We start from the raw sequence: 27992 nt of genomic DNA on the forward strand, positions 1-27992 counted from the left end.
GACAGCCAACAAGGTTTCATCGTTTTTATTTGGTGCTCTTCCTGGATGGCAAGAGAACTGGAATTTATATTGCCAGTGGAAACAAAGTACCATAAAGCCTTCAAATTCCTTTTAGTTTTCATTGCGCACAGATAATAATCTTTCACAAGATCTCTATTTACTGAACCTAAGTATGATGGATCAACTCCAAGAAAAACCGGGCACCTACCTACAAGGTCAAATAAGCTTCTCTGAAACCAATTTCATATGATGCCAAGCTTCAAAGAAGATGTTTCCTTGTGTGAGGTTCATGTGAGGCCAGTGGGGGTTGGTGATGATCTGAGTGAGTGGTGATCCCTTGCTCCCTCCTCCATGCCCTGCTGCAGAGTTTTAGGCCAGCTCATAAACCATCACTCTGGCCTGTAGTTCCTGCTGATAACCACACTGAAAACGGGAAAGTGCAGTGTTCTCTACACAAGAGTGGACACTTGCCATCCATTTCTCCAGTGGACCCTTGCTGGGTCATTCTTTAATTGTAGCAGAGGGATGAACTTTCATGCTCAGATGGCCAGCGTTGAGCCTACTAGGGTTGTTTTAATCAAGTCTGTTTATTTTCTCTACAGATGACTTCTTGGTCATGGTTAACTGCTTTAGGGGTGAATTAAGTCTCTTAGATAGTAAATTGCTTTGAGCAGCTCTTCTCTCTGGAACTGACCTCAGAACAGAATGAGCAGAAAATGTTAGAAAAGCATGGGAAGTTCAACTTTTGGAAAGGGCTCTAAGAAATGATGTAGGATAATCTCCCTGAGAGATGCCACACTGAGGCCTACAGCTGGGGCCTCAAATAGCTGGAGCCAGTAATAACAGATCAGCCAAATTAGCACTGAAGCCAAAGTTATGTGATGGTACTTTTATTATTTTAAAAAATGCAAAGGAAAGATGAAGGCAAATATTATTTAATAAAATGAATGAGATAGAGGCAGTCTCCAAAATAATCGAAGGGCAACCTTAAGGTGCTTTTTCTTTCTAGCTGGGCACACAGAGAATTTTCATTTGGGTCTTTGAATCAGAAGATCCGAAGGATAATTAAGTTCTTAATGCAGAACACAGAAATCATACACTTCTCTCTTATCACTGTTCTTCTTCCCTCCTGCTCTCTCTCCAGATCTGAAAGAATCATGTAGTCTAGCCTCAGAAAATTACTCATGTTCTTTGAACAGCCAAACTTTTTTACACTTCTGTGATGTGGTACATGTTGTTTTCTGAGCCTGTTATTGCTTCCGGTTCCTTCTCTGTCTTGAAAGATCCATCCTAATCTTCAGGGGTCAGCTCAAGTTCATCTCCTTTATAAAGTCTTCTGGGACTCACCAGATTGGGCAAGTTGTTCCTTAATTGTGCTCCCACATATCTTCTTGTGTATATTTCTGTATCACTTACCAACTTATGTTCTTATCATGTAATAGGATAATACTCTGAAATATTGACTTGTTTAGGATTAATTGCATTATACCAATGGCTTAAAAAGGATGAAAGTTTACCTCTTTCTCCTATTAAGGAAGACTAAGGGGAAACAGTCTACAGCTGGTATGGGAGCTTTGCAGTGTCATCATGAATCCAGTTTCCTATCGGTCTTCTTTGCCATACTCAGCTTATAGCTCTCATTTTCAAGTTTATCTCATGTTCAAAATGGCTGCTCAAGTTCCAGCCATCACATTCTTATTCCAGGAGGGAGCAGAGAGGGGAAGAAGGAAGATGGCATGTCTCCCCTCTTGTATGAAGGCTCCTGGAAACACCACTGAACGATTTTAGATACATATTGACCAGAACTCAGTCAAATGGACACATCTAGCTGCAAGAAACTCTGGAAAAAGTTGTTTTTATATTGGCAGCACTGTTAGTGAATAAAAGTTGTACTCAAAAAGAAAGAGAAGAGAATGAGTATTGAGAGGCAAATTATAATCACATTATCTGATACATTTTAAAATTTGTCATCCTCGCTGCTTCCCATTCTTCTACCTATTGAAGCTAAGCAATCTGTGGGTTTAGGAAGCAGTTAGAACCCAGGTGAAAACAAAGATAACACATGATGTGTTTAAGATTACACTCATAACTCAAATATACAGAAATGTAGCTTTATTTGCTGAAATTCATTTGCCTAGGAACCCTTACTTCCATTTACGGCTAGGAAAAAAGCTCTTACCAATTAAAAGTAATATCAGTTCTGTTTTTAAATGTACTCTCTTTGGGTAAATATTCAATCAAATGCAGGGCCTTTACCTTCCCCTTAGCCTACCTTTTCACCAGGAAGTGGTCTGGTTACTAGAGTTTTCCTGCAGCTCACTAGTTCTCTTGGACCTCCAGTACTTAGCTATGTTAGATGTCTGTCACCCTCTCTACCCAGGGACCCCATAGGGTCTGGAACATTGTCTTAGGTGTTTTGCTTTCTCCAGTGCCTGTTGCAGAAGTTGACATGCAGGAAATAGTTAAAAATTTGATTGAGGAATTTATGTGTACTTTTTTTTAAGGATTTATTTATTTATTCATGAGAGACACACACACACACACAGAGAGAGAGGCAGAGACACAGGCAGAGGGAGAAGCAGGCTGCATGCAGGGAGCCTGATGTGGGACTTGATCCCGGGACTCCAGGATCACGCCCTGGGTTGAAGGCAGACACTCAACCACTGAGCCACACAGGTGTCCCTATGAGTGTACTTTAAATGCATCACATAATTAATTCACATGGTAGCATAATCTGAAAATTCTTGTAAAATTTCTCTAAAGTCTCTAGCACTAGGTTTATAGCTTTCTTTCTTGTGGAATTAATAATACTCAGCTCTCAGTTCTAGTGGTTCTATGCTTGCCTCACCCCTCATTAGTGTCCGCTCCCTGAGGAATATTCCTGATCTGTGTAACTCTTACAGGTCCTACGGAAAACCGTGGACACAGTAGGCCTTTAATCAATGAGAATGAAGGACTAAATGAATAGGGGCTAGTACCTTGTAATTTACCACTAATGAATGACTCCCACCCGGGAAGAAACAGAATGGATTTTATCAGAGCTATTTAGAACAATATCAGCGAGGACAAGTTGATATTTTGCCTTTAACTAAACACTTTTTTTTTTAAATACTTTTTTTTTTTTGGTAAGAAAAAAATTGCTTTTGTTTTTCAGAAATCCTCCACCTACTTTACTCCATCCAGAAGAATGGTGTGAGGAATTCAACCACTTTATTTCACGGTGAGTATTTCTTCCACTAAAAATTGCTTATCCAGCAGGGCCTTGAATAGTGATTGGAAATCCAAGCTATGGGATTTACTTGGTGCTAGAAGTTGTTATGCCTTTTAGCATGTTATGACACAGAATTTGTTCTAGTAAATGATAGAAGATGCCTCTGCAGGATTTGAAAAATAAGGAGTTCTATTTGACTTTTGACTGTAATCAGTCCTCTTTGTCATTTGGGTCACATTTATCTGAGAATCTATTCACATTTATCAAATCTACTTGTCCTGGGGCAATTATTTCAGACTGAATGTCTGAAACTGAGAGCCCACACTAGGCCCTGGGAAGAGACAGAGTGTAGCAGCCTTTCACAGGGGTCTTATAGCTTAGAAGTTGGGCTTTGCTCTAGGATCTTTGGGGTCGGAACACATCTCCAGTTCCCAAGATGGTTGAGGGGCAGAGTAGGATCTCAGGCCTGAGGCACCAAGGTGAACAGCCCTAGCCAGGGCTCAAGGCAGGGAGAACAAGATGAAAACCCAAGTGATGGGTGGTATATCCTATGGGAACTATGTTACTGGGAGCTAGGCAAGCTAGAATGGGACTAAGATAGGAGAGAGCCAACAGTAACACCAACAGGATGGTGACTCAGTTCTGGGAATATGAACTTTTGGGCTGGCCCCTAGTAGAGGACCACACTGGTCCTAGATCTGCAGAGGATCTCAGTGTGCTGGAGGGGACTGTGTGGCCCCAAACTAGGCGCCTGGTGAACTTTAGGGGGAGAAGTCCAGACCAGATGTTACAAGGCCTATCCAGGCACAGGGACTGGGAAGAGATGTGTTCATTGTCTAGTAGATCAAACAAGGTGTTCAGGGGTCATGGGAGGAGAAAAGAAGTGCCTAAAATAGCCAATAAACGGTAAGTAGGGAAAGGTCAACACAAATTTTTCTAACTTATGCCTATGGGCAGACTAGCTTCTGCAAAGAGGCAGGGTAATGAAAGAAACTGGGTCCCTTGATCATCTTCCTTACTCATTCATAATACAGATCAGTAATTTCTATCTACGATTCTAGAATCCAAAGAGCTCTGAAAAATGAAAGTTTTTTGTACTTGACTCATTTAGCTACAAGCCTGGCCTTATGTGAACTGATTTGGTGGCAACACATGACCTAAACTGAAGTGAAGCTATTTATAGTCATTATTTATCTCACTCAGTGTGAATATTCATGTGAATTGCTGCAGTTATATTAATCTGTTTGATTACAGTGTGCTGCCCCAGATCCTGCTGGGGAATGTTATATAACATACAGTAAATGTACTGGTTTACTTCTCTAAAATTTGATAAAATTCTGAATTCCAAAACATACTTGACCCCAAGGATTAGTAGAAAGAGCTGTGAACCTATATTTAATTTTTGTTTCAAATGCATCACAGTTCAATGTCCCTGAAATTGTTTGCTTATCCAGCTCCTCCTGGATTTGTTTCATATTCCCCAGGAGAGAAGAGTGGTAAATACTCCCAAGAACTCTACCAAGCAAAGCTGTATTGAAATGTGACCATGAAGTTCAAGGCCAGGGTATTTTTATCACCCCTGTAGTCCCCACTCTGGTGTTTCTACAAAGCCTGAAGAATGTAGAAGCAGTCACAACTCATGGTGGCAATGTCAGGCAATGGTGAGAGGAACAACAGATAGAGCAAGAGGGATGATGCTCACATAGGAGCAGAGGAAGGGGTACTTCTGGGATTTGGGAGCCACAGAGGGAGGTAGAGGGAACTGGAGAACTAAAGATAGCCTGGTGGCTGGGAACATACCCCAGGGAGAGAAATCCAGGGCCTATAGATTCCAGTGATTTTGTTAGCAAAGGCTGGATTTAAAGAGTTTTCCTTTTCATTCCATTACTGCATATAGATTTCCTTGATTGACCTTCTTGAAGCTGTTGGCCTAGAAAAATCCATTATATATTCACAAATATGCCTTCCTATACCAAGCTCTTGTGATGCTTCTAAAATGTGACTTGACTCACCAAATTTTATCTTCTCTATATTTTTTCAAGAGTGTATTTAAACTGTGTTCTTGGTTTGAACTTGTCCTTAAACCAAACACAGTATTGCTTAGATAGATTTGGGAATAAAGGTACTTAATTGATGATGGAGTTGGGACTTTCAGGGTTAAACAGTACAGAAATCCCTCCCTACTATTGATTTTTCCTTATGGCACATACTGTTATATGCCCATTTAAGTCTGCTTATGTTTTCCCTAACACTGAGAACTCTAGCTGCACTCATTTTGATTTGCTTTAGACTTAGAGGGTCTTAATACTAGAATGGAAGACAAAACACAAAAAACAATGCCTTTAGTATGCTACACTATCAGGGGCAAGGCAAAGGCATCTTGTTGAAACCACAGGAGAGGGAGAATCTGAAAAGGTTCTTATGAACCAGTGAAAGTAAATAGAAATCAAATGATTGTGTGCTTTATTAATTTAGGGTATGGAAAAATGTCATCAATTTTGTTTGTTTAATGAGTTGTCCTTAATGGTCTTATTAGTGAAAAAGTTATATATTATACTTGTTTACAGATTCTTTCCTGACTTCAGCTCCCAATCCTGCTTTCTGCATACCATCTTAGATTCCTCAAACATGAGTTCTTTTTTTACAAGATTTTTAGGAATATGAGTCTCAAGATTAGGGATTAATTATTATATTTTATATCTTTAGGTAGAAACCTGCCCACTATTCCCAGAGAATAACCTTTGGTTTCATAGATGAGCTTGCATACCCTAGACTGCCTACCAAGTGAAACTTGACTTTACTATTTCATTCTTTTTATTCAAATTTTTAATGAAATACAAACAATGACACTCACTGGGTTAGAAATGTCTATTTAAAGAGAGAGCCTTGATTTGCTTTTATACTTATCTTGCTCATATTGGGAAGAGGATAGAGGATTAAGGCCTCCGGATTATGAACTTTTCATTATTGATGGGACTGGAGTGGGGAAGAAGATTTTCTGATAATTTCAGGAAAGGTGTCTTTAGCTTGAATTATTCAGATGATTGCTTCAATTCCCGTTGTAGACTGAATAACAGTGCATTGTATTAAGGTAAATAAACTGATTCTCCTTAAGGAATAAACAGGGTTAGAAATACTTTAACAGCTTTAAAACTTTTCATACCCTATCCCCATGTGACTGTTAAACCATAGCAGAGGTGATTCAGTAATTTTGATCTTTCTTGGTCCAAAGACCTGTATGACTTCTCCTTGATTGCTATGGTGGTCCAAAGGGATTGACCTGGCTCTAACCTACTGATTATAGTTGTGTAAACTGGGGACAGGGTGTGTGTGTGTGTGTGTGTGTGTGTGTGTGTGAGAGAGAGAGAGAGAGAGAGAGAGAGAGAATGAGAATGTGTGTGTGAAAGAGAGAATGAATATGAATGTAGGTAGGAGGTAGGAGGGGGTGAGGGACATGCATGCTGGGAGGTGGCTTGGTGTTTTCTCATGTTTCTAGGCTTCTTAATTTGGAGATGCTAGGAGAATTTTAAGAAGTTTTGTAATCTTATTAGTCAACATATTTTGTGGTTAAAAAAAGAAACAGCATTTTGGTTTTGAACCTTTGGTCGTTAGTGATAATTGACTCATTTATATGTGTTAGTTATGTATTTGTCAAAGCATGACTCCTGACAGCTTAGTTATGATAAATTAAGCATGATATGCTCACATAAATTCTACACTGCTTTTTATCCGTATGCTGGGACCCTGTCTGATGTTTTTTGTCACCCTTGTAATGTGTAGTTGGCTTTATAGAGATTTCATTATCAGCCCTTTCCCCTATGGCTAAAGCTATTTGCATAACAAGTTTATCTGGTTCAAGTTTCAGCCAGACTTCTGTTTTGTCAGAAGACTCCATTCAGAAGTAGCCTTTTGACAAGATAACAATAATTTTCCTTTGCCAATTTCATCTTTATCCTAAAGGATGTCACTTTTTTTTCAATTCAAACTAATTTCAGGTCTTTAGACTAAGCTATAATACTTTCCCAATCATTGTGTAAAAGGTATCTGTGAACCATGCTTTTTCATTTTGCTTTTAAAACTTTCAGGGTTTTATTAGGAAATGGGTTTAGGACTTTGTCATCAATGGCTCTGAGCTGATTAGAGAGACAGTAAAAAAGAATTTCTCTTAGTAAGGGCAAATCCACCAGGAGAACCATGGCTTGCCCAGTTTAGGATTTAGTGATGACTTACACTGTATGGTCTCTCACACACACACTGCTTCCTTGGGTAGGCTGGCTTGAGCAGCTAAGCATGCAGGTGTATCTGTTTCCCAACGTGAGCTTTGTGGCTGAGCCTTGCCATTTAGTCATGTAATGAAGAGGCGGCCTTTCCTATCCCTCCAAATAACATTCAAATGGCTACAAGCAGTTGTACTGCATGTTAACAAGGTGAGATCACTGTGAGCTACAAAACTGCTAAAACTAATGGGCATTTGCATAAATTTATTCCTTAAAAATGGAAACTCAGAGCTGGAACTTTTGCTTTTCCCTAGTCCTGAATGTTTATAAAGGTAACCATTTTAGGGTGGTCGCTTCCTTCATATTGATATTGATTGTATTTCCTTCAAGGCAACCACTCTTAGCTCTTCACCATCCCCCATTTTGTTTCAAGGTGGTTTTATTCTACATGATTTTATAATGTCCATGAACAACACACTTGGAATGATAAATATCCTAACTCCGTGATTGATTAAGCTCCACAAATATTCTTAGCTTTTTAATCTTGTTAGATTCTCACGTGGCCAAGCAAAGGGTTAATACTTCTGGAGTGGAAGGATACAATAATCTTTATTTACATTACTTCACAAATTGGTAATTTTAATTAAAATGAGCAGTGGTATCTCCAATGACAGACTCTTTCCATTTTAGATTTATTTAGCCAATGATTAGCTATTATGGCTTCTTGAATTAATTAGCATCTCTTGAGCTACCGGGAATTAGTGAATTAATAAAAAACTCATAGAGAAGCACAAAATTTAAAAAATTCTAATTTAAAACCCCCTAAATTCTTCTCTCTCTTCTTAACATATATCGATCAATATACTTATGAATGCAACCCAACTTCTTTCTCATTTTGAAAAATTGGGATTTTCTTTTTCCTTTTCGTGAAATGAACAAATAAAGCTGTGTGTTTCAAGGTTATGTCTCACTGAAAAGTGTCTAATTTAGATTACCTAATAAATAGATCATCTAAAGATACCAAGGTCCCGATTTGATCTCACTTAGACCCTACTTATAAACTCAGCCAATAAAATCTGACTTTTTCATGGTGTAAACCAAGAAGTGATTCAGTGTGATTTAAAGTTTGAAACATGGTACAGTGTCCACATATCTCTGAAATACACTGCTATCATAGGAACTTTGGCCTTGAGGGTTTTAGCCTCTTCCCAAAGAAGCAAGAGGCATAGTAAAGGGGCTAATCCAGATTCTAGGCAAGCAAGCATATTCTATTTATTTCCCAACAAATGCTGGGTTTGGGTGCAGATCTATAGCATATGTCATAGTTTCACATTAGTGCTTGTAGCACATTATATCAGGTGACATTTAGATAGGGTTATCCTAGATGATATTCTATTCCATTTACCTCATACTGGTCGGTCTGTTGCTTGGTGGTTCTGTCTTTGTTGTTGTTGTTGTTGTTTTTAAATTCATACTTGCATTTCATACTATAAATCAAAGAGTGTCTGCAATTGAAGTAAACAGAAGTGATGATGAGCTCTGTGTTGTGTGTCCATGCACATGGTGTGTAGGGGGGCTGGGCCTGGGGGAGGAGTGCATGCATGACTCCTGCCTCTGTCCACAGTCTGTTCCCCTCCACCCTTCCCCAGAGTGCTGCCTGGTTCATCAAGAAGAGTGGTGTGTGCATTCAGCTGTGTCACTTACTAGATGTGCAACTCTGGGGAAGATATTTAACCTCTCTGACCCTTGGTCCTCATTTGTCAAGCTGGGGGAGAGAAGACCTGACTCATAGGGTTCCTGTAAGGATTAAATTATATAATGTGTCTGTAGAACCTGGCAAATAACTCTTACACATACCAGCCTCTATTCTCTACATGTCCTGTAATTCAAGTAATTCTCATAGCCCTATGAGACAGTTCTAATATCTCCATTTTACAGAAAATGAGGTAGAAAGAGGTTAAGGTTTAAGACTGCAGCTAATAAGTAGTAGAGCTGGGATTTGAACCTCAAAAGACTTGTTTCAGTGTTCATAGCCAGCAATAGTTATTATCTTTATTATTCTTTGCATTTGGCCTATGTCACTGTTCTGAAATTGCTTTTTGAAAGTGTCACTGGCTCCCCCTCCCCTTTCTGGGCTGAACCATCATGGTGTGTGCAGTTGACTCCATTCCTTGGTATATCTTCTCATAAGACTTTCAGAATCAAGCATTTCCTGGCCAAGAAACAAAAGCAGAATCATTCCATTCCCCAGTGGCTTCAGATGAAAACTTAGAATAAAATCAGTTACAACTCTAAGAGGAGACATTAGAAAAGAATGAAGCTTGATCTGTAAGGAATCCTACATGAGATACCTACCTATATTTATGCTGTAGCAAAGTCACTAGCAGCTTACTACATCAAACTACAAACATCACTGCTCTCTGGACAATTGGACATGTTTTATTGGGAAAATTACCTTTCCCTTTGTTTTTTTTGCTTCTGTACTAGTAGTTTTAGTAATAAATATATGAGACCTTTTGTTCAGAAAAATAAGTGTCAATGACTTCATTTTTAATACCTGTGGAAGATTTTAATCTGCCACTTACTTTCTCTTTATTTAAGCTTTAGCTTACTGACTTTCACAGCTCTGGCAAAATACATGCACACACACTCCACTCCACATGCACACTCCTCCACTATCTTCTCAGCGGCAACGGTACCACCCCCTCAAACTCAACCTGAGACAATCCGCTCCAGCAGAGGTCAAACCAGGAGCAGTGCCTGGTGTGCACACTTACCTTTACTTCTCTGGCCCACAAACAGCTCTACCTCCCCAACCTATCCCAGGGCACATCTTGTCCAGGTTGAGTGGCTCTCTCTCTACTGTCAACCAGCCACAAGTTTCTTCATGGGAAAGGAGCAGTGGGACAGGAAATGGATGCCTGGACCCTAGGAGGCAGAATCTGCAGTGTTTGACAACTAATGATGAAAAGAGACAGGTGCTACAGAAAAGGAAGGTTAAATATGGGGACTCCAGTATTTTCAGCATGGGAAAGGGTCTTTTAGAGAATATATGTTGAGAGATTAAGAGCCCTAGATCTGAAATTGAGTTGTATTCTAGCATTGCCACTTAGATTTTTGACCGTGAATAAATTACTTAATCTTTCTGAGCCTCAGTTTCCTCATCTATAAAATGAGAGTACTATTATTTATATAATAACCACTTGGGATTAAGATAAACTCTGCTGTGATAGAAAATCCCAAGTAACAGTGGCTTAAATAAGGTAGATTTTAATTTTCTTTTCACATGAAATAAGCTGGGAGGTAGGCCATAGAGGTACTGCCGATATGGCAGGACACCTAGCAGCCACTGAGGTTTCTGCCCTTGTGCTGCCCCATTAAGTGTGATTTCCATTTCCAAAGGCACCTCATGGGCCAAGATGGCTGCTATAGCTCCAGCATTTACCTACTTGTTAGAGCCAACTGGAAGGAGAGAAAAACAAGTTTCCTTACTTTAAGAAGACTTTCTGGCAGTTTCATGCTGCATATCATTAACTACAACTCAATCACACAGGCACACCTAGCTACAAAGGAAGCTAAGAAATATAGTCCTCTAACAGGGTGGCCTTGGGCCCAGGACAGTATCAGCATAATATCCTTAAGTAGCATGGAGAGTGGATAGATGGGTTAAGTCTGCACTCATGCTACCTTATAGTATTGCAAGAATTAAATGAGATACAGACTGACAGCTCAACAAATGTGAATGATAGTGATGAATATTATAACTCAATAGTGGTATCCTCAAAAGAGATATGAGAGGAAGGAGGGCCATTATGATCCATGGGGTGATGAGTCACAACAGAGTGGGTCACGAGGGGCAGTCATGATCCCTGCTGATACTGATCAAGGGCCTGGGAGGGATGGGGAAAGAAAGGACAAGGTGGGGACATGAGTAGCCAGGTTGACACCCTTCCTGGATCTTCTCTTAAGAGCTGTGATGTTCTTCTGGTTCAGTGCTAAGCTCCCAGCTTTCTGCTTGCTGGTCTATTCCCTGGCTACTATAGTTTCCACTGTGGAATTTCCACAGGCTCTGGTGCAGAAGGAAACCTGGCTCTGGGTCACTAAGAATTTTAATTAAAAATGGAAATGAAGAAAAAAAAAAATGGAAATGAAGGCTCATGTCACCAGTACTACATTCTTCCAGCCCACTGATGATTTCTGGCAGGGATAAAAATAACAGACATAGCCTCTTGGCACTAATGAGAAAAGGGTTGCTTTTTAATTTTTTTTAATAGATTCAAAATTTATAACAGCGATATTAAATATAATGAACAATCATAGATTCTCTTGGTCTTCCATCTCCTTTTTGGTATGTATGCAGCTTCCAGCTGACTTTCTAGTATTATAATTTAGAACCTCCTAAGGAAATAAGGAACCTCATCAAAAACATGATATAGGCATCATACCAGGTCAGTGAGCTGGAGGGAAAATCCCATAATTGATTGTTTTAAAGTTCTTATTTGAGAGAGAGAGAGAGAGAGAAATGCAAGAGCTGGGGGAGGGGCAAAGGCAGAACCAGGCCTCCCACTGATTAGGGAGCCCAATGCGTGGCTTGATCCCAGGACTCTGGGATCATGAGTTGAGCTGAAAGTAGATGCTTAACCCACTGAGCCACTCAGGCAACCCCCTCCCCCCATATTTGGTTTTGAATGTGAAAGACTATTGAATTTTTTTGAAAAAAGAATTTTATTTAAGAAGGCTATATTTTAGTGAATAGTGGGAATTCTTTCCTTTAAGGGAAGCCCAAAGCTTAAACCCTTAGGCTCAAGCAGTGCTCTGCATGCATGTACAGAATGTTTGGCTTTGATGAGCCCATGTTATAGGTTGAATTGTGTCCCCTTGCTATGGGGTATTGCTTGCTATGTGGAAGTCCTAAACTTGCTATGTGGAAGTCCTAATGCTCAATATCTCAGAATATAACCTTATTTGGAAAAAGGGTTATTATTAGATGTAATTAGTTAGAATGAGATCATACTGGAGTAGAGTGGGCCCCTCAAACAGTGTAACTAGTGTCTTTATATAAAGGGGGAAGTAGGGACATAGACACGCACACAGAGAGAGTGCCATGTGAATAATGGAGTTATGCTGCCATAAGCCAAGAAACAACCCAAAGCTAGGAGAGAGAGGCCTGAAACAGATCCTTCATTAGCACCTTTGACGGAGCATTGCCCTACCAACCTTGAGTCTTGATCTCAGATTCTGAGCTTCTTGAGTTGTGGGACAATAAATATTTCTTATTTAAGCCACTGAGTTTGTGGTACCTTGTTACACCAGCCCTAGGAAATAAATACAATCCAAGACTTGACAGCTACAGGACCTTACCTCATTTGATTTCTCCAGAACTCTGCTTCCTTAGTTGTGGGTGAGAATAGCAATGTCCACCTGTCTACCCGTAAGGATCAAATATAAAAATTTTTATTTTTTTTAAAGATTTATTTATTTATTTATTTATTTATTTATTTTATTTATGAAGGGGGGGGGTAGAGACACAGGGGGAGGGAGAAGCAGGCTCCATTCCAGGACCCCGATGCGGAACTCGATCCTGGGACTCCAAGATCGCGCCCTGGGCCAAAGGCAGGCGCTAAACCACTGAGCCACGCAGGGATCCCCCAAATATAAAAAATTTTAATACCGTGGAACATCATCACAAAGTCAAGTATTAGTATTATACCGTAAAGCCATGGCATTTTCTTCCTTACTTGCTTCCTTCCTTTTTTCTGTCCTTATTCCTTTTTGTTTTTTGTTTTTTTAAATGTCTTAAATGTCAAGGGTTTATGTTAAATTCCTCCCAAGCATAGTGCCCAATAGTAAAAGAGGGGTATTTCTGTAATCATCAATATTTGCTGACCTTCACTGAGGACTTTAAAAATCAAATACATATTCTGTGCTAAGATGTCTTGGTCAAATGTGCCTGTCTGAGAGGAACAAATTACATAGAAAGAGATGGCAGATTGGTGTCATCTTGTATCCCAAGACTGATCACTTGATCGCCTTCTTAGAATGCTGTGTTAGAAAGATTCTGAGGCTGTGTCCAGGATAGAGGATCATGATGACCTAGTAATATCTTTTGTGACCCTGAACTGGAGTAACTGTATAAAGGTAGCTTATACCTTTGTGGACCTAGAATCCACTTTTCGTTTTATTTATAATGAAGTTCTCTGCTTTGTGAAAATCTTTGTGGCAAAACTCATTTAGCCAAAGAAAGCTCACATTCAGCCAAATCAAGTATAGCCTAAAAGATGCCTAAGAGTTAAAATAAAAGTAGTTGAATAAATTTGGGTTGTCTGTGTGAGGAGTACAGATAATAACAGTAAGATTTATTTAAGCTTGCTATATGTCACATACAGTGAAATGCACTTTACATGTATTATTTCAATGAATTCGTTATAACTGTGACCATATAAGGTAGGTTACTACTTAGGAAGGTGAACCTCTTAGAAGATAAGTGACTGGCCTAATGTTTCACAACTAGTAGCTGACAGAGCTAGGATTCAGACCCAAGTCTGTATCTAATCCAGTACATGTTCTCAAGCTCATGGTGTTGTGTGTGTGTGTGTGTGTGTGTGTGTGTGTGTATTTAATTTAGGTGAAATTCACATCCATATTGACACATTTTAAAGGACACATTCAATGCCATTTAGTACATTCACAGTGTTGTACAACAACCTCTGTCTAGTTCCAAAATATTTTAATCACTCCCCCCAAAAAGCCCTATACCATTAAGCAGTTATTCTCTGTTCCTCTCTTCCCTATAGCCCCTGAAAAACACTAATCTGCTTCCTGCCTCTATGGGTTTACCTATTTAGTATATTTCATATAAATGGAATCATACAGAAGGTGATTTTTGGTGTTTATCTTTCACTTAACATAATATGTGGAGGCTCATCTTTGTTGTAGCATGTATAAGTATTTCATTCCTTTTTATGGCTAAATCTCTGTTTTTGAGGCAAAATGTCAGCAATTACTCCATAACACTTTCCACTTGGAGACATGAAGAGAACCCAAGATTGGCGGCTGAGATATCTTTTCCAGTTTTCTCTGTCAGGCCCCACATCATGTGATAGGTGAATAGACTGAATACCGTCTTCTTCTTTTATACCCACATAAGTAAGGAGCCTTTGGACATGATCTTGATCCCCTTCATATCTGGGGCCAAAGCACCTACAGGCTTTAGGAGTAGGAGCAATGGCTATAGCCAACATATGTAGTTTCCCTATTCTCCCAATTTAGGATAATAGTTTTGCTATTGGGCTTCTTTTGGGTGCCTAGAACATTCCATTGTACAGGTGTCTGGTGTTCTTGGGTGATGATTCAGCTCTTACTACAACTAGAGCAAAAGCTTCCATATTACTATTTATAGTTCTGCAACTATAGTCACTGTGTAAACCACCTTCCGTAAAACAGTGAAGCCCAAACTGATCGAGTCATGCCCTACTTGTTATTAGGCTGTGGCTATAGCTATCTATTGCTTGTAGGACACACTTGAAAGGCTTTAATACCATACAAGGTTATTTAATATATGGACTCTGTATATGCAATAGTATTTTATCCTCCTTACTTGCTATATACATTCTAGTAAAATTGAATTAAGTGGTGTTTCCCTTTACTTCCCCAGGAAGACTCAAAGTCCCTTTCCTTCATGCTTGTGTGTCAGCATGGTGCCTTTTACAGACATTTATAACAAAGTGGGGGGCAGAGGAGAGTGGGTCTAGCTATCCTGAAATGGTTTATATATCAGTTTCCCCACTCAAACTGTGAATTCCTTAAGCACAGGAATTATATCTTTTTTGCTTTTATTCCCAATATCTGGTACAGTTTTTAGCTCATGACAGGTTTCAGTAGACATCAGTTCATTTTGAAGAACCAAAAATTGTAGAGAGGAAGTGATAGCCTCAAAATCATACATAGAATATGATGGATTTGGGTTAGAAGTTGAATGTCAGTACTCATGGTCTTTGTAAATCTTTCCTAACTGCAAACATAGTATTAAGGAAAAGAATGTGAGGTTCTAAAAAAAAAAAGTGGACAGCCCGGGTGGCTTAGCGGTTTAGTGCCGCCTTCAGCCCAGGGCCTGATCCTGGAGACTCAGGATCGGGTCCCGCGTTGGGCTCCCTGCATGGAGCCTGCTTCTCCCTCTGCCTGTGTCTCTGCCTCTCTCTCTCTGTGTAATAAATAAAATAAATACTATAAATATTTAGAAAGAAAAAGAAAGAAAGACAGAAAGAAAGAAAGAAAGAAAGAAAGAAAAGAAAGAAGAAAGAAAGAAAGAAAAGTGGTCAAATGCACTCCCCAACACACTTTCCCAAAGAAAAACTAAAAGTTTAATCAGAAATATGATAAGTTTGTTAAAAGTGAATGATGTAGCCATAGTTAGCTGTGAATTCTTTTTTTTCTTTTTGGTTGCTTTGAATATATGAAAATGATACCAAAACAGGTCTTCCCTGGCAGTCTCAGTGATTATACCTTTCCAACAGTTTCTGCATATTCCGCTCCATTTCCCCCCATTCTCCCTACCCTGCCACCCTACTTTCCCTATTTTTTCACACCACCTACACCATCATCAGGTTCAGAATTCCAGGGAAAGGTTGAAGAGGAGACATTTCTGAACCTGGGATTAAGATAAAGAGTTATGTCTTCATGGCTCATGATGTTTCAGGACCACGGTCAATGACGTGATCTTCTGCAGAGCTGGCAGTTTCCTTCAAATGTAAACATTATCATGCCAAGGCTGCCTAAGGGGCAGTATGCAGGTGTGATGGATGAGAATCAAGATGTGGGGAATTTTGAAGCCTATGATCTAGACTTTGTTTCCTCTCTATAAAATAAGAGCAGGGACACATCTCATAGGTGTTAATACATTCTTCACACCAGTAGATATTACCAAGGGAAAATGATTTAGGAAGATGGTAAGCAGATTATTGGATAACTTTGAGGGATTTTTGCCTTTAAATGTTTCAATGCAAGAATTTCTGTGAAAGGGAATCTTTAACTTTATACTTCTCCAAAAATGTAACAATGACAGGCCACATATAAAATGGAAAGGCCAAAAATACTACTAGGGAAGGAAGGAAGGAATCTAAATATTGAGGCAGATCAGAATGGAATGCAGAATGCTCAGCTGGGCTGAAGTCATAAGTCTGCTGGGATCAGAACTAAGCAGCAATGGCTTTAAGTGTGGCTCCTGTGGATAAAAGGACTAAGAGGGCTCCAAGCAATATAGCGTCCAGAATTGAACTCCTGCCTGAAGCCAGTGTATGGGGTAGTTCTTGTTGGCTGAGGAAAAGAATGGGATAAGGGAGAAGTCATATGATCCTGTGCTCTAACTATAGCAGTTTCTTCTGTGTTGTTCTCTAACACCTGGGGAAGTGCTGACCATCACCTGGGATTGTGGCTTTCAGCCAGCTTCTGGGTGAGAGAGGTAGGATATATAAGCAGCTAGACCTGCTGCTGCCACAATGATGAGCTCTTTCATATACCTAATAAAACCTTGGGGCAGGAGCACAAAATGGCATTCTAAAACTTGGTTCTGAGCTAGAGACTTAGGGAGCCAAGAAGACACAGTCCCAAAGTAATTACATTAAGAAGATGAGCACACAGAGAGAAAGTAAGAGAGAGAGCAAAATTCTCCTCATCCTCCTCAAAGTGAGCCTGACAACTGAAATTTCAAAACATAGCAAGAACTCTAAGGCTAAGAAAGATAGCTCACCACCACAACAAATGAAACATAAATTAATTTGAAATGAAATAATTTCACAGAACAGTCTGAAAGGGTAAAAAAAAAAAAAGTAACTTTCTGTATAAAGAAGGAAAATGATTTGGGATGAATTATAAACAATTAAAATTCGGGGGGGGGAGGCCCAGTGCATGGTTAAGGCATACGTAGATTCTTCAAGAAGAGGAGAGAACTACTGGAAAGTTTATAGTTAAGCAAATATTTTGAACATGCAGGATAATGACTAAAACTATAGGAAAACAATGTTTAGTTTCTGAAACAGAAGGAAAAAAGGGTCTAGTAGAAAATGTTATCAATCCAACAGAAGCCAGGAAATGAGAAAAAGAATTAGATGGGAAAGATGATAAAAAGATTTCTACTGATATCACAGTGCTTTTGAATTATCAGGCAGTCAGTTTTTCCCAAGATCTCTAGTCTGCGAGCAGTGATATTTAACAACTGGCTGAGTGGGGCTAGGGTGCTGATTCATATCATTTACTGATTTTGTGGTATAAATACCCCCACCGTGGCCAATTTCAGGCTACCAGTGTAACATCAATCGGTTTACAAAATTCCTGAAAATGTAATAATAATGTCTAGGGAACTTGTATATACTGGCTCAGTATACCACTATTTGGGATAGACAGGCTTTTTCTCTATGGTCTTCATTCTGCATATAACTTTTGATAATAAAATAAAAATTAAGAAAAACATTCTCTGCATTTAACTTCTCTAACTGAAACCATATGGAAATTTATTGGGAAAACAGGAGTTGGCGGCATTTTGTTATTAGAGTATTTATCATACAGTTATGGAAGGTTAGTAATTTATGATCCTTGCTTGCAAAGCCAGATCAATACAGAGATAAATGTCCTCAGCACAATAGAATTTATATCCTCCACATGATAATTGACCACTGTGTCATACATTCAGTTATTCATCTCATTATGTGATATGAGCAGGAAGTTCAATATGTATGTGATTTATTAATATACAATATAGTGTGAAACCCATGGCCTATCTAACCCCATTACCTGTCCTTGGCAACATAGTATACAGTTGTCTTCTCCAGCAGTAGGATCCCACAAGGAGGATTATCCACCCCTTTCAACATTAGACATTTGCTTAATTAGAACAGATAGGGGAAATGCCTGAGCTGACATTATTCCCTCTCTTCCTTTTTTTCTTTTCCCTTCTTTCTAATTATGGGTTTATAGTTCTTTTCTTTTCTTTTCTTTTCTTTTCTTTTCTTTTCTTTTCTTTTCTTTTCTTTTCTTTCTCCTTTCCTTTCTTTTACTTCCCTTCCCTTTCCCTTTCCCTTCTTTTCCTTCTCTTTTTTGTCCTCTGTCTCTCTTTTCTTTCTTTCTTTTTCCTTTAGAGCACAAGTGGCTCATCCCAGAGTAGAGTGATGGGTAAATGGTACTGAAAGAGCCTTTCGTGTTTACTGATTTACAACTTTGAGTATATTTGGCAACACGGGTCATTCTGCATCACCTGTCTGTGTAGTTAAGTAACTTAAAGCTCGGGACACAGATAGTCCTAGAGCAGGGAGTAGGACATTCCCAGGAGAGAGAATGAACAGGGAAAATGAAAACAGAAAACTAACCACTTAGAAACCTATGCATAGAGCTAGTTTACTAACAGTGGGAGTAGGAGCCATCCCAACCCCCACCCCCCTTTCTTTCTCAACCCCTGGGAACATTTGTTGCCTGTAACGTCTGTGCTTTGCTTTGCTAGGGTTAATCAGGGGGCCTATTATTCAGCAAATTAAAGGCTTGGCTGCCTGAGAGTTCCTTTCAGAAAGGATTAGGGTCTCTGATGAGGCTTTGATGTAATAGATGGAGCAGTTCTGCTCCTTCATATTAATGGAAGACTGTTAAGGACTCCCCAGGCTCTCTTTGGCAGTTGGTGTCTTTACTCATTCCCTTGCCTAAAAAAGAAAAATATTTTATCTTACAAAAATTTAGTGCTTCAAAAAGGCACTGGATTGACATCTCCAGGGGGTAAAGTGTTCATTTCTTGGCCTAAAAGCACAGAGGCTCAGCACTAACTGGCTTCTTTCGGTGGCCACTTCCTCAGGAAGAACTGTCTCTCCAAAGTGCAACAGAAGCATTTAGATCTTGTAGTTCATTGCCCTTGAAAGCTTTTTTTTGCTCAGAAGTTGGGCAGAGGGATGGGGTGGTGACAGGCATGATGATGGTTTGTGTTCTTAGGCACATAAACCAAGGCTGCCAATAGCTGTGCAAAATCCTGATTTCCATGACATTTACAGTAGTTATTACCTGACAATATTTCCTTTAGGCTTTTCATTAGTGGTTAGGTTGTCAATGAAAATCTCATCTAGTTTATTTTCCCCAATTTAATTTCATGCCGTCAATAATATTCCTATAATTGGCAATCAGCCAGTGTTTAGTCTATGTAAGTCTTTACCAAAAAAGCACACATTAAGGGAAGGATGCTAAATGTGGGCACAGTGTCAGCCAGACTGTCGAAACTCTTGGCCATTATTCTTCTCAATCTAATCTTCCTCCCACCTCCACCTCCACCATGTCCTAGAGCCTGAAAGTTTAGTTGGGACTATTATTGTCATTATTTAAAAAGCAAATTTGACAGTCCTATTGTTTCCATGCCCATTTGTGTAATGTTTCAGTCCTCTTCTTGTCCTTTCCCAAGCCCCACCTGTGGTATTAAATTGCTTCCTCCTCTGAGTTGCTTTTCACCCATGGGCTAAATTTTTAAAGTAGTTTTCTTTTCATTTTTTGCAATGAATAGTTCAGTTGACCTTGAACAATTGGGAGGAGGGCGTTGGAAGCACCAACTCCCCATGCAATTGAAAATCTGCATATAACTTTTGATGCCCCAAAACTTTACTAATAGCCTACTGTTGACTAGAAGACTTACTGTTAACATAAACAGTTGATTAATACATATTTTCTGTTATATATATCATATACTGTATTCTTACAATAAAGCTAGAGAAAAATGTTACTAAAATATAAGGAAGAGGGCAGCCCCAGTGGCTCAGCGGTTTAGTGCCGCCTTCAGCCCAGGATGTGATCCTGGAGACCTGGGATCGAGTCCCACATTGGGCTCCCTGCGTGGAGCCTGCTTCTCCCTCTGCCTGTGTCTCTGCCTCTCTCTCTCTCTCTCTCTCTCTCTCTCTGTGTGTGTCTGTCATGAATAAATAAATAAAATCTTTAAAATATATACACATATATGGAAGAAGAAATATATTTATAGTATTATACTGTATTTATTGAAAAAATCCACATATAAGCGGACCCATGGAGTTCAAATCCATGTTGTTCAGTGGTCAGTTGTATATGGTATCTTGTCACCCTGCCTTTCCTTTCCTTGATGGATACCAGCATCTGTGGGCACTGCACTTAGCATTTTAAGAATCAAGGGACAGGACTAAAAAATTACCAGGTTGTTGCCGATAGAATTAGCTCTGGCTTAAGATCAGAGAGCTCTGTGCCTCCTTGCATTAGCCACTCAGGGAGAATTTTTTAAATAGCTAGTTCTTTGATAGTAGAAGACATCAGTTGGGATTGAAGAGTGTTCTAAGAAGGAGCTGTATGAAACTCACGGCCATGTTTACTGGAGGGAGTTAGTATTCATTATGTTATATAGAGTAATTTTTATGAAATCCCAGGAAAGCTATATCTCTAGTCTCCTTGCCAGTCATCATCATCATCATATCTTCATGGTTCTACAAGCAGAGAGTCTGTTTTTGTATCATGGATTTTAAGAAATACAGAACAGGGGCTCCTTAGTGGCTCAGTTGGTTGGGCATCTGACTCTGATTTTGGCTTGATTTCGGCTAGGGTCTTCAACCCAGGGTTGTGAGATTGAGCCCCACATTGGGCTCCCTGTTCATGCACACTCTGCTTGTCCGTTTCCCTCCTTCTCTGCCCTTCCCCCTGCTCCTTCGTGTGCTCCTTCTTGCTCAAATAAATAAGTAAATAAATAAATAAATAAAATCTTTTTAAAAAGAGAAATTTAGAACAGATTGCGTTTTCCCATTCATGTTGTCTGCTAGAGAACCCAGACCCAAATTTGTGGCCACTGCTACTAAAGTAATTTATTTGGTACTCTAATTTTCCCTTTATTTCATTTTTCTAGTCTGCTTGTAATTATTTTTTATCTTATTCCATGTACCTAAAACGTGTTATGGTAGAATGCCTTAAACTATTTCTAAACAAGATGAAGTTTTAAAAATCAATTATATATATTGATGGTGGGAATGTAAATTGATGCAGTCACTTTAGAAAACAGTCTTCTAGCTCCTCAAAAGGTTAAACATATAGTTACCATATCCACCATGATCCAGTAATTCTACTCCTAGGTACATATACCCAGGAGAAATGGAAACATATGTCCACATAAAAACGTATATATAAATGTTCATAGCAGCATTATTCATAATAGCTTAAATGTGGAATTAACCCATATGTCCATTAACTGGTGAATGGATAACAAAATATGGTATATCCATATGACGAAGCATTATTTAGCAAACAAAAGGATGCAGTATTGGTACATGCTGTGACATGGATGAACTTTGAAAACATGCTGAGTGAATGAAGCCAGTCACAGAAGACCACATATATAATGTGAAACATCCAGATTCAGCAAATCCATAGAAACAGAAAGTAGGTTAGTGGTTGTCTGGGACTGAAGATGTTGAGGAGAAATGGGGAGTGACTGCAAATGGATATAGGGTTCCTTTTGGGAGTGATCAAAATATTCAGAAAATTGATTATGATAATGGTTATACAACTGTATGCATATACCAAAACTTTTTGAATTGTATGCTTTAAAAGGGTAAACTGTGTGGTATATGAATTATATCACATTAAAGCTATTATAAATGTCATTTGCATTAATTGATCAATTATAAACTTTGGGGACTATCTTTTGCTGATTTTCTTACACTTTTTATTTTCACTTAGTGCCAGACATGCACAAAGTAGTTAAGCCCACTTATTTTTAGCAGAATCTGCAGACTTGGAGATTGTGAATCTCTAAGAATAGGGATGTCCATCTCCAAAGGATACAAATCCTCTGCATGTTACCTAGTTCAGTTTATTTGATCCCCTGGGCAAAATCTGTTTGTTCAGCAGCAAATTCCAAGCCTGTGGGTATAAATGCTGTCATTTTATTTCTACACCTTTTTGTCTTTGCCTTGCCTTTGTATACCCTCTCTCCTCTCTTTTGTCATCTTATTCTACCTGGTAGTGAGAATAAATGAGTAAGAATGGCCAGAGAAATAGGAATGAAGAAGAGATTTAGCATCACACCAGGCACAGAAAGAGGAAGTTTCAAGAAGGTGGGGGCAGGTCAAAAGTGGCCATCAATGACAGCATGAACATAGAGGTGAAATAGAATGAAAAGTAAAAAGAGACCACTGAATTGGTAATGTAAAGACTTGGGTTCCTTTGAGAGAGATTACATTTGGGCAATGAATATAAAAAATAGATTAGAATGTTCACCAAGGTTTAGCTGCAGGTACATCCTGTAAACTTAAATTTAAGTTGGCCAAAGATTTTACTAGTGGCCCCTTCTTTTTTCTTTATATACTCCTGACTTCAAGTTTCACAGCTACAACCAATACCTTTCCCTTCCCATTTCCTTAATTCAGACTGATGCTTCCTAAAGGACTCCTCTCTTTCCCTCCCTCTGGCTTACTCCATAATGTGACGCCTGTTCATTTTTTAAAGCAAAGATCTAATTGTGTTATCTCCCTGGTCAAAAAAGCCAGTTCAATGTGGCTAAGAAAAAACCCCTAAGTTTACCTGTTTACCCTCTAGGCCATGCATCGAGACTCTATCTAGAGTCTGGATAAGATGTTCCCACCTCTCCCCCATGCCACTGCTCCCTCCCCATGTACCTGGCCCACCCCCCATCCTCACCCTTGTCTCTATTACAGCTGCATTATTCTGTTCTGCTTTCTTCCCGTATGAGCCATGCATTTTACCAGTGGGCTTCTATTTGTACTATACCCTCCATTTGGCATGCCCCTCTCCTATGCATCTGTCAATATCCCTTTCACCTTTAAAACCCAAGAGCCATTTCTCATGTGAAACACTTGTTCTTCTAGCTAGAGTTGTTTACTTTGACTACTCTGGTGCTTACACTTCTTGGCCTTTGTTATTATTTACGTTCATGTTTATTTTACTACTTGTTTATAAATTCCATGAAAACCAGCATCTCACTCTAGACATCTTTTCCCCACAAGCACTTGGTGGAGTGCTATTCATAGTAAATACCTAATAAGTATGAATGAATAAATCAATTCAATCCTACCTGATCCACTAAATATTTCATATATGTAAGTTTAGTATTACCCTGGAAGATACCTTTCTAATGGAGGCATATAATATCTTTTGTCTTTCACTCTCCTAGCTCTTCCACCCCCAGTCCTGAAGAGTTCTGAGCTTGTAATAGTCATGCACTATAGAACTGGTCATTCATTTCTCATAGGGGATGACTGGGTACTGTCCATTGCTTTTCTTATAGGGAAAGTGCATACAAATGGGAATTATGGGGCATCCCCGGTGGCCCAGCGGTTTAGCGCCGCCTTCAGCCCGGGGTGTGATCCTGGAGACCCAGGATCGAGTCCCACCTTGGGCTCCCTGCATGGAGCCTGCTTCTCCCTCTATCTGTGTCTCTGCTTCTCTCTCTCTGTCATGAATAAATAAATAAAATCTTTAAAAAACAAAAAAAAAAAACCCAAAAAAACAAATGGGAATTATGGATTTAATTCTGGGCAGGGTAGCAGATAGGATCCAGGGAAGGATTAGAATTCATATATCCCCCAGCACTTAAGCCTGAACTAAGAAGCAGACCATAACTGTTTGTCAAAATGGTAATTGATTCTTAAATCAAAGAAATAAGCCAGACATTCAAAATCAGGAATGCCTAAGGGCTTGAACTCAAAAATTCCAGAGTTCTTTGCTTTTGCTGACTTGTGAGACCCTCAAAGTCCCTTCCTCCCCTAGAACTTTGTAAGTTCTGATCAGGACATCTATCAGACAGGAGTTGTGTCCATAGTGGTAGGAATTGCAATGAGAAAAAGTAGCTAATTGGTGGATATAGTATTATTCAAGTCTAACTCAAGGAGACATTGCACCTGAACGTTTATTTTAATAGCAGTCATCTCCTGCTTGGAATTGGGTATGCCATGGCTGTCTTCCCCAATGGGCTGACTTACTGTATCCCTAGCACCCGAGTGACTGGCCCATATAGCTGGCATTTATTGAATGCTCATTATGTGCCAGGATTATCTCATTTACCCCCCCCCCCCACAGTGACATTACTGCTTTACAGATGAAGACACTGAGGCCCAGAGAATTTTATTAACTTGTATATCAACACATATCCAGGGATCCCTGGGTGGCTCAGTGGTTTAGCGTCTGCCTTTGGCCCAGCGCGATCCTGGAGTCCCGGGATCGAGTCCCACATCAGGCTCCTGGCATGGGCCTGCTTCTCCCTCCTCCTGTGTCTCTGCCTCTCTCTCTCTCTCCATGTCTATTATAAATAAATAAATATTTAAAAAAAAACATATCCATAAGAAGTAGTTAAGTTTGACCTTGATGACTGACTTTTAACCTTTATATACTACTGCCCCAATACAGGCACCAGATTTTTTTTTTTAATGTCATGCTTGGGAGAATGATGGGTTTGGAGATTAAGGAGATTATTATTTAAATAAGTCAACATACTAGTTTAAATATTTAAGATTGATAATATTTGATATATAGCTATATATAGGATATATGAATGTATATTATAATAATAAAGTGTAGTATCTTTTTAAATGGACTTGCTAACACCTAGATTATTTTGCCCTGATTCACCCACATTTTCCATAACCACTTCCTTCTGAGTTCAGCCATCACTTCCCTCTTTTATTACTTCTCATCTTCTGGAGTGCTTCAAGTAGCTATTTCCTTAATTTTCACCTGAAGCAGAGACCTTTAAAGAAAATGAAGGTCTGTGCCTGGTTTGCTGGCTGAGTCTAGGGCTGACCTGTGGTCAACATCAGCCCCTTACACAGGCTCCAAAGGCAGTGCATGGCCGCTGTAGGAGACAGTAGCACCTGCAGGACCAGTGAATGCCCAGATCTTTGAGAACTGACAGCACGGTAGCCTGAGAGGTGGAGCCATCCCAGGATTCCCATCACCCAGAGATAGATGCCTTTCCCAACCCCTTTGAATCAGAGTGGGATTTGAACAGATTATCAGTCCAATAAACTAGTCACTGAGCTGTGCAATGATGTAACAGTTCATTGTTTTGGAGGCACCCTGACTAAACTACATGAATGGAGTTGCCTGGAAAAATATTTAATTGCAAAGTGCTTTTCCCAACCAAGGAAGAAAGAAACAAAGCAAGAGCAAGAAGGTGGTGAGTTGGGGCCACTGGTTACAGTTCTTAAGATTGCCTTAGTTGTAGGACACAAATATTGGGATCTTTCTTGGCTATGGTATGTCCAGTGGAGGGCATACCCATCCTGGTCTTCTGCAGCTGCCATATGATACTTCAGAAGCACAGATTAAACAGAAGGAAGTGTTAATAACGACTATAATTAAACTACCACTTCTGCTGTCACACATTCGATTGGCTTCTCTGTGGACAGCTTTTGTGTCCCCTGAGCTCTATCTAGACTTGATCTTTTAGCTTTGGCCTAGTTCCTCTTGGCCCCCTTCTCCTCACTTTACCTCTTTGCTTGGCACTTTTGTTCCTTTTTCCTCCTCCCACAGTAGTTCTACCTACTGTCCATAGTATATATTATCCTCCCTCCATCCCTGCCAGCTGTGACTCCCAGCTAGTACCCTAGACAAGCAGTACTTGAGGATTCTATCTTTTGGCTTCCAACCACCTTATGCTTTTTCCCTAGTTGAGCTTTCTCTGGGTGAGAAAAGTTATTTCTCTCAGGTTCCAGGAAATATAATGTTTTCCCCCTTCCATTTCCTTCCTGGGTTCCCTTGAGCTCACCTTGGACCTTTAGTGCTGCTTGCTTTATCTGAAGCTTAGGCTGACTTGCTAACTTTCTAAGCCTGCATCTGGGTTCCCTTGCCCTGGTATCTGAGGCAAGGTGGCAGCTGCCCTGTTGTCCTGTAGCCTGCCAACACAAATTCTGTGTGACCTTGCCACACAGAATCTGCACCTGTTACACATCTCAAAAGCAGACTCAGCTTCCTGTCTGAAAATGCTCTGTCCTACCAGGACTTTTTTCCTTTTAGTGAATACTATTTCTCTCTGATTGATAGCCACAGACCCTCCCTCACTGACTAAAGTGAAGGCAGTTTTGGTTCTCACTTACCTGTTTCAGGTTAGGACCTCACTTTCTCACCCTAGGTGTGGTTAACATGCAGTTCTAGTATTGCCAGCAAGACTTTAAAACACACCACATGCAGTATTTGTCAACTTCATGAAAACTGAAATGCAGTTAAACATTCTACCAAATGGAGAGGTGATGTTTCACTAAAATAACATATGCATCGTCAAGTTTCTCAGCCTGTCTTCTTTTGAGGCATTAGTCATCTTGGGAAAGTGCCTGTGTTTATCATAGTCCTGTCTTCCAGAATGGAAATTTCCTTTCAAGACAGAGCACCATGGGCTCCAGTATTTAACCTATAATTAGTATATCCCCTAGAGGATTTTCTCCTTTTGATGCAGAGGCCTCTTTGTCACTCAGGCTTCTGTCTGAGAATGATAGGAACTGCAGGGCAGCAAGATGCATCATGAGGCAGGCAAATGTTTGCTCAGATCAAAAATGTTTAGATATTCTGTACCAATGCAAACACTTCACAATCTAAACCCATAAGAAAACAGCAGAAATTATAAAAGACAGAATATCAAGGAAGAAATGCAAAGAGACATAAATCCCAAGTTTTGATCTAGTTTTGTGTGGAGCAAGATTGCTTACCCTCCTGCTTTTCTTACTCAGTTCTCCCATATTTTTAGTTTTTGACTTTTCAGCTGCTCTTTATCAAGTGTGTTTTATTCATACAAACATCTGCCTGTGACTCTTGATAAATAGCTTCCTCTTGCAGGCATCTGATTTTTTGGTTATGAAATGGCAGTTTGCAGCGACAAGGCAGCTGTGTCTCGACAGTGTTATCGTTTAGGAATGGAAAGAACACAGGCTGTGCCAGCTTCAGAGTGCAGCGCACAAGCCCGACCTTGTTTCTTGCTAAGAAACATCTCCTTTTTGCCTGTCTCTGGCAGAAGCTAGGCTGGGAGATCACAGCAAACAGCTGCAACAACCTGTGTTTAATGTGGTGACACTAATGAATTCTGAGAATTAATCTTCAGCCAAGAAAATATGATGGAAGGTACTAGAATTTCAAATTAGGTAATGGATTGATTTCCTTCAAGACTGGAATTTGCTTCCGTTTTCTTCTGGTGGATTTCTCTATCCTGTTCAAACCACCCACCATGGCCTTATAAATCCAGGGTAAATCCAGGTAGTATATCTCTTGGTAGTTTTAAATGTTTAATTTTCTTGTTTTGTTCTGTCTCTTGGCACAGAGATAAATAACTACACCCAAATCCAGATTTTAAAAAATCTGGAAGTGAAAGAATTACTTATGAGTTTGGAAGAAAGCAATATCCCTAAATCTAGTCCTTATTTACTTTTTTCCAGAGTAAAGGACTCTGGGAAGAACTGAACTTGGGGAATGTATTTCTTGTTTGAGACACTGACTTCTATAGAAACCGCAGCCTACAGGTGTCTCAGATGTGCAGTTGACGGTCATAGGCTTTATGTATCTCCCCTCAGTCAGCTGAGATGAGGACTCTGCTA

General features: G+C 39.7%; 1 protein-coding gene across 3 annotated transcripts in view; it reads left to right on the forward strand.

The window, feature by feature from the left end:
* The window catches only part of MYO3B (myosin IIIB), a 431205-nt gene that overhangs the window by 160734 nt on the left and 242479 nt on the right, over positions 1 to 27992 (forward strand). For all 3 annotated transcript variants that reach the window (XM_072751897.1, XM_072751898.1, XM_072751899.1), the window contains exon 8: positions 3155 to 3220. In XM_072751897.1, the coding sequence (XP_072607998.1) occupies positions 3155 to 3220 (66 nt within the window). The remainder of the gene's footprint in view (positions 1 to 3154; positions 3221 to 27992) is intronic.

Source organism: Vulpes vulpes, chromosome 3, assembly GCF_048418805.1.
Source record: "Vulpes vulpes isolate BD-2025 chromosome 3, VulVul3, whole genome shotgun sequence".
Classification (NCBI taxonomy): Eukaryota; Metazoa; Chordata; class Mammalia; order Carnivora; family Canidae; genus Vulpes; species Vulpes vulpes.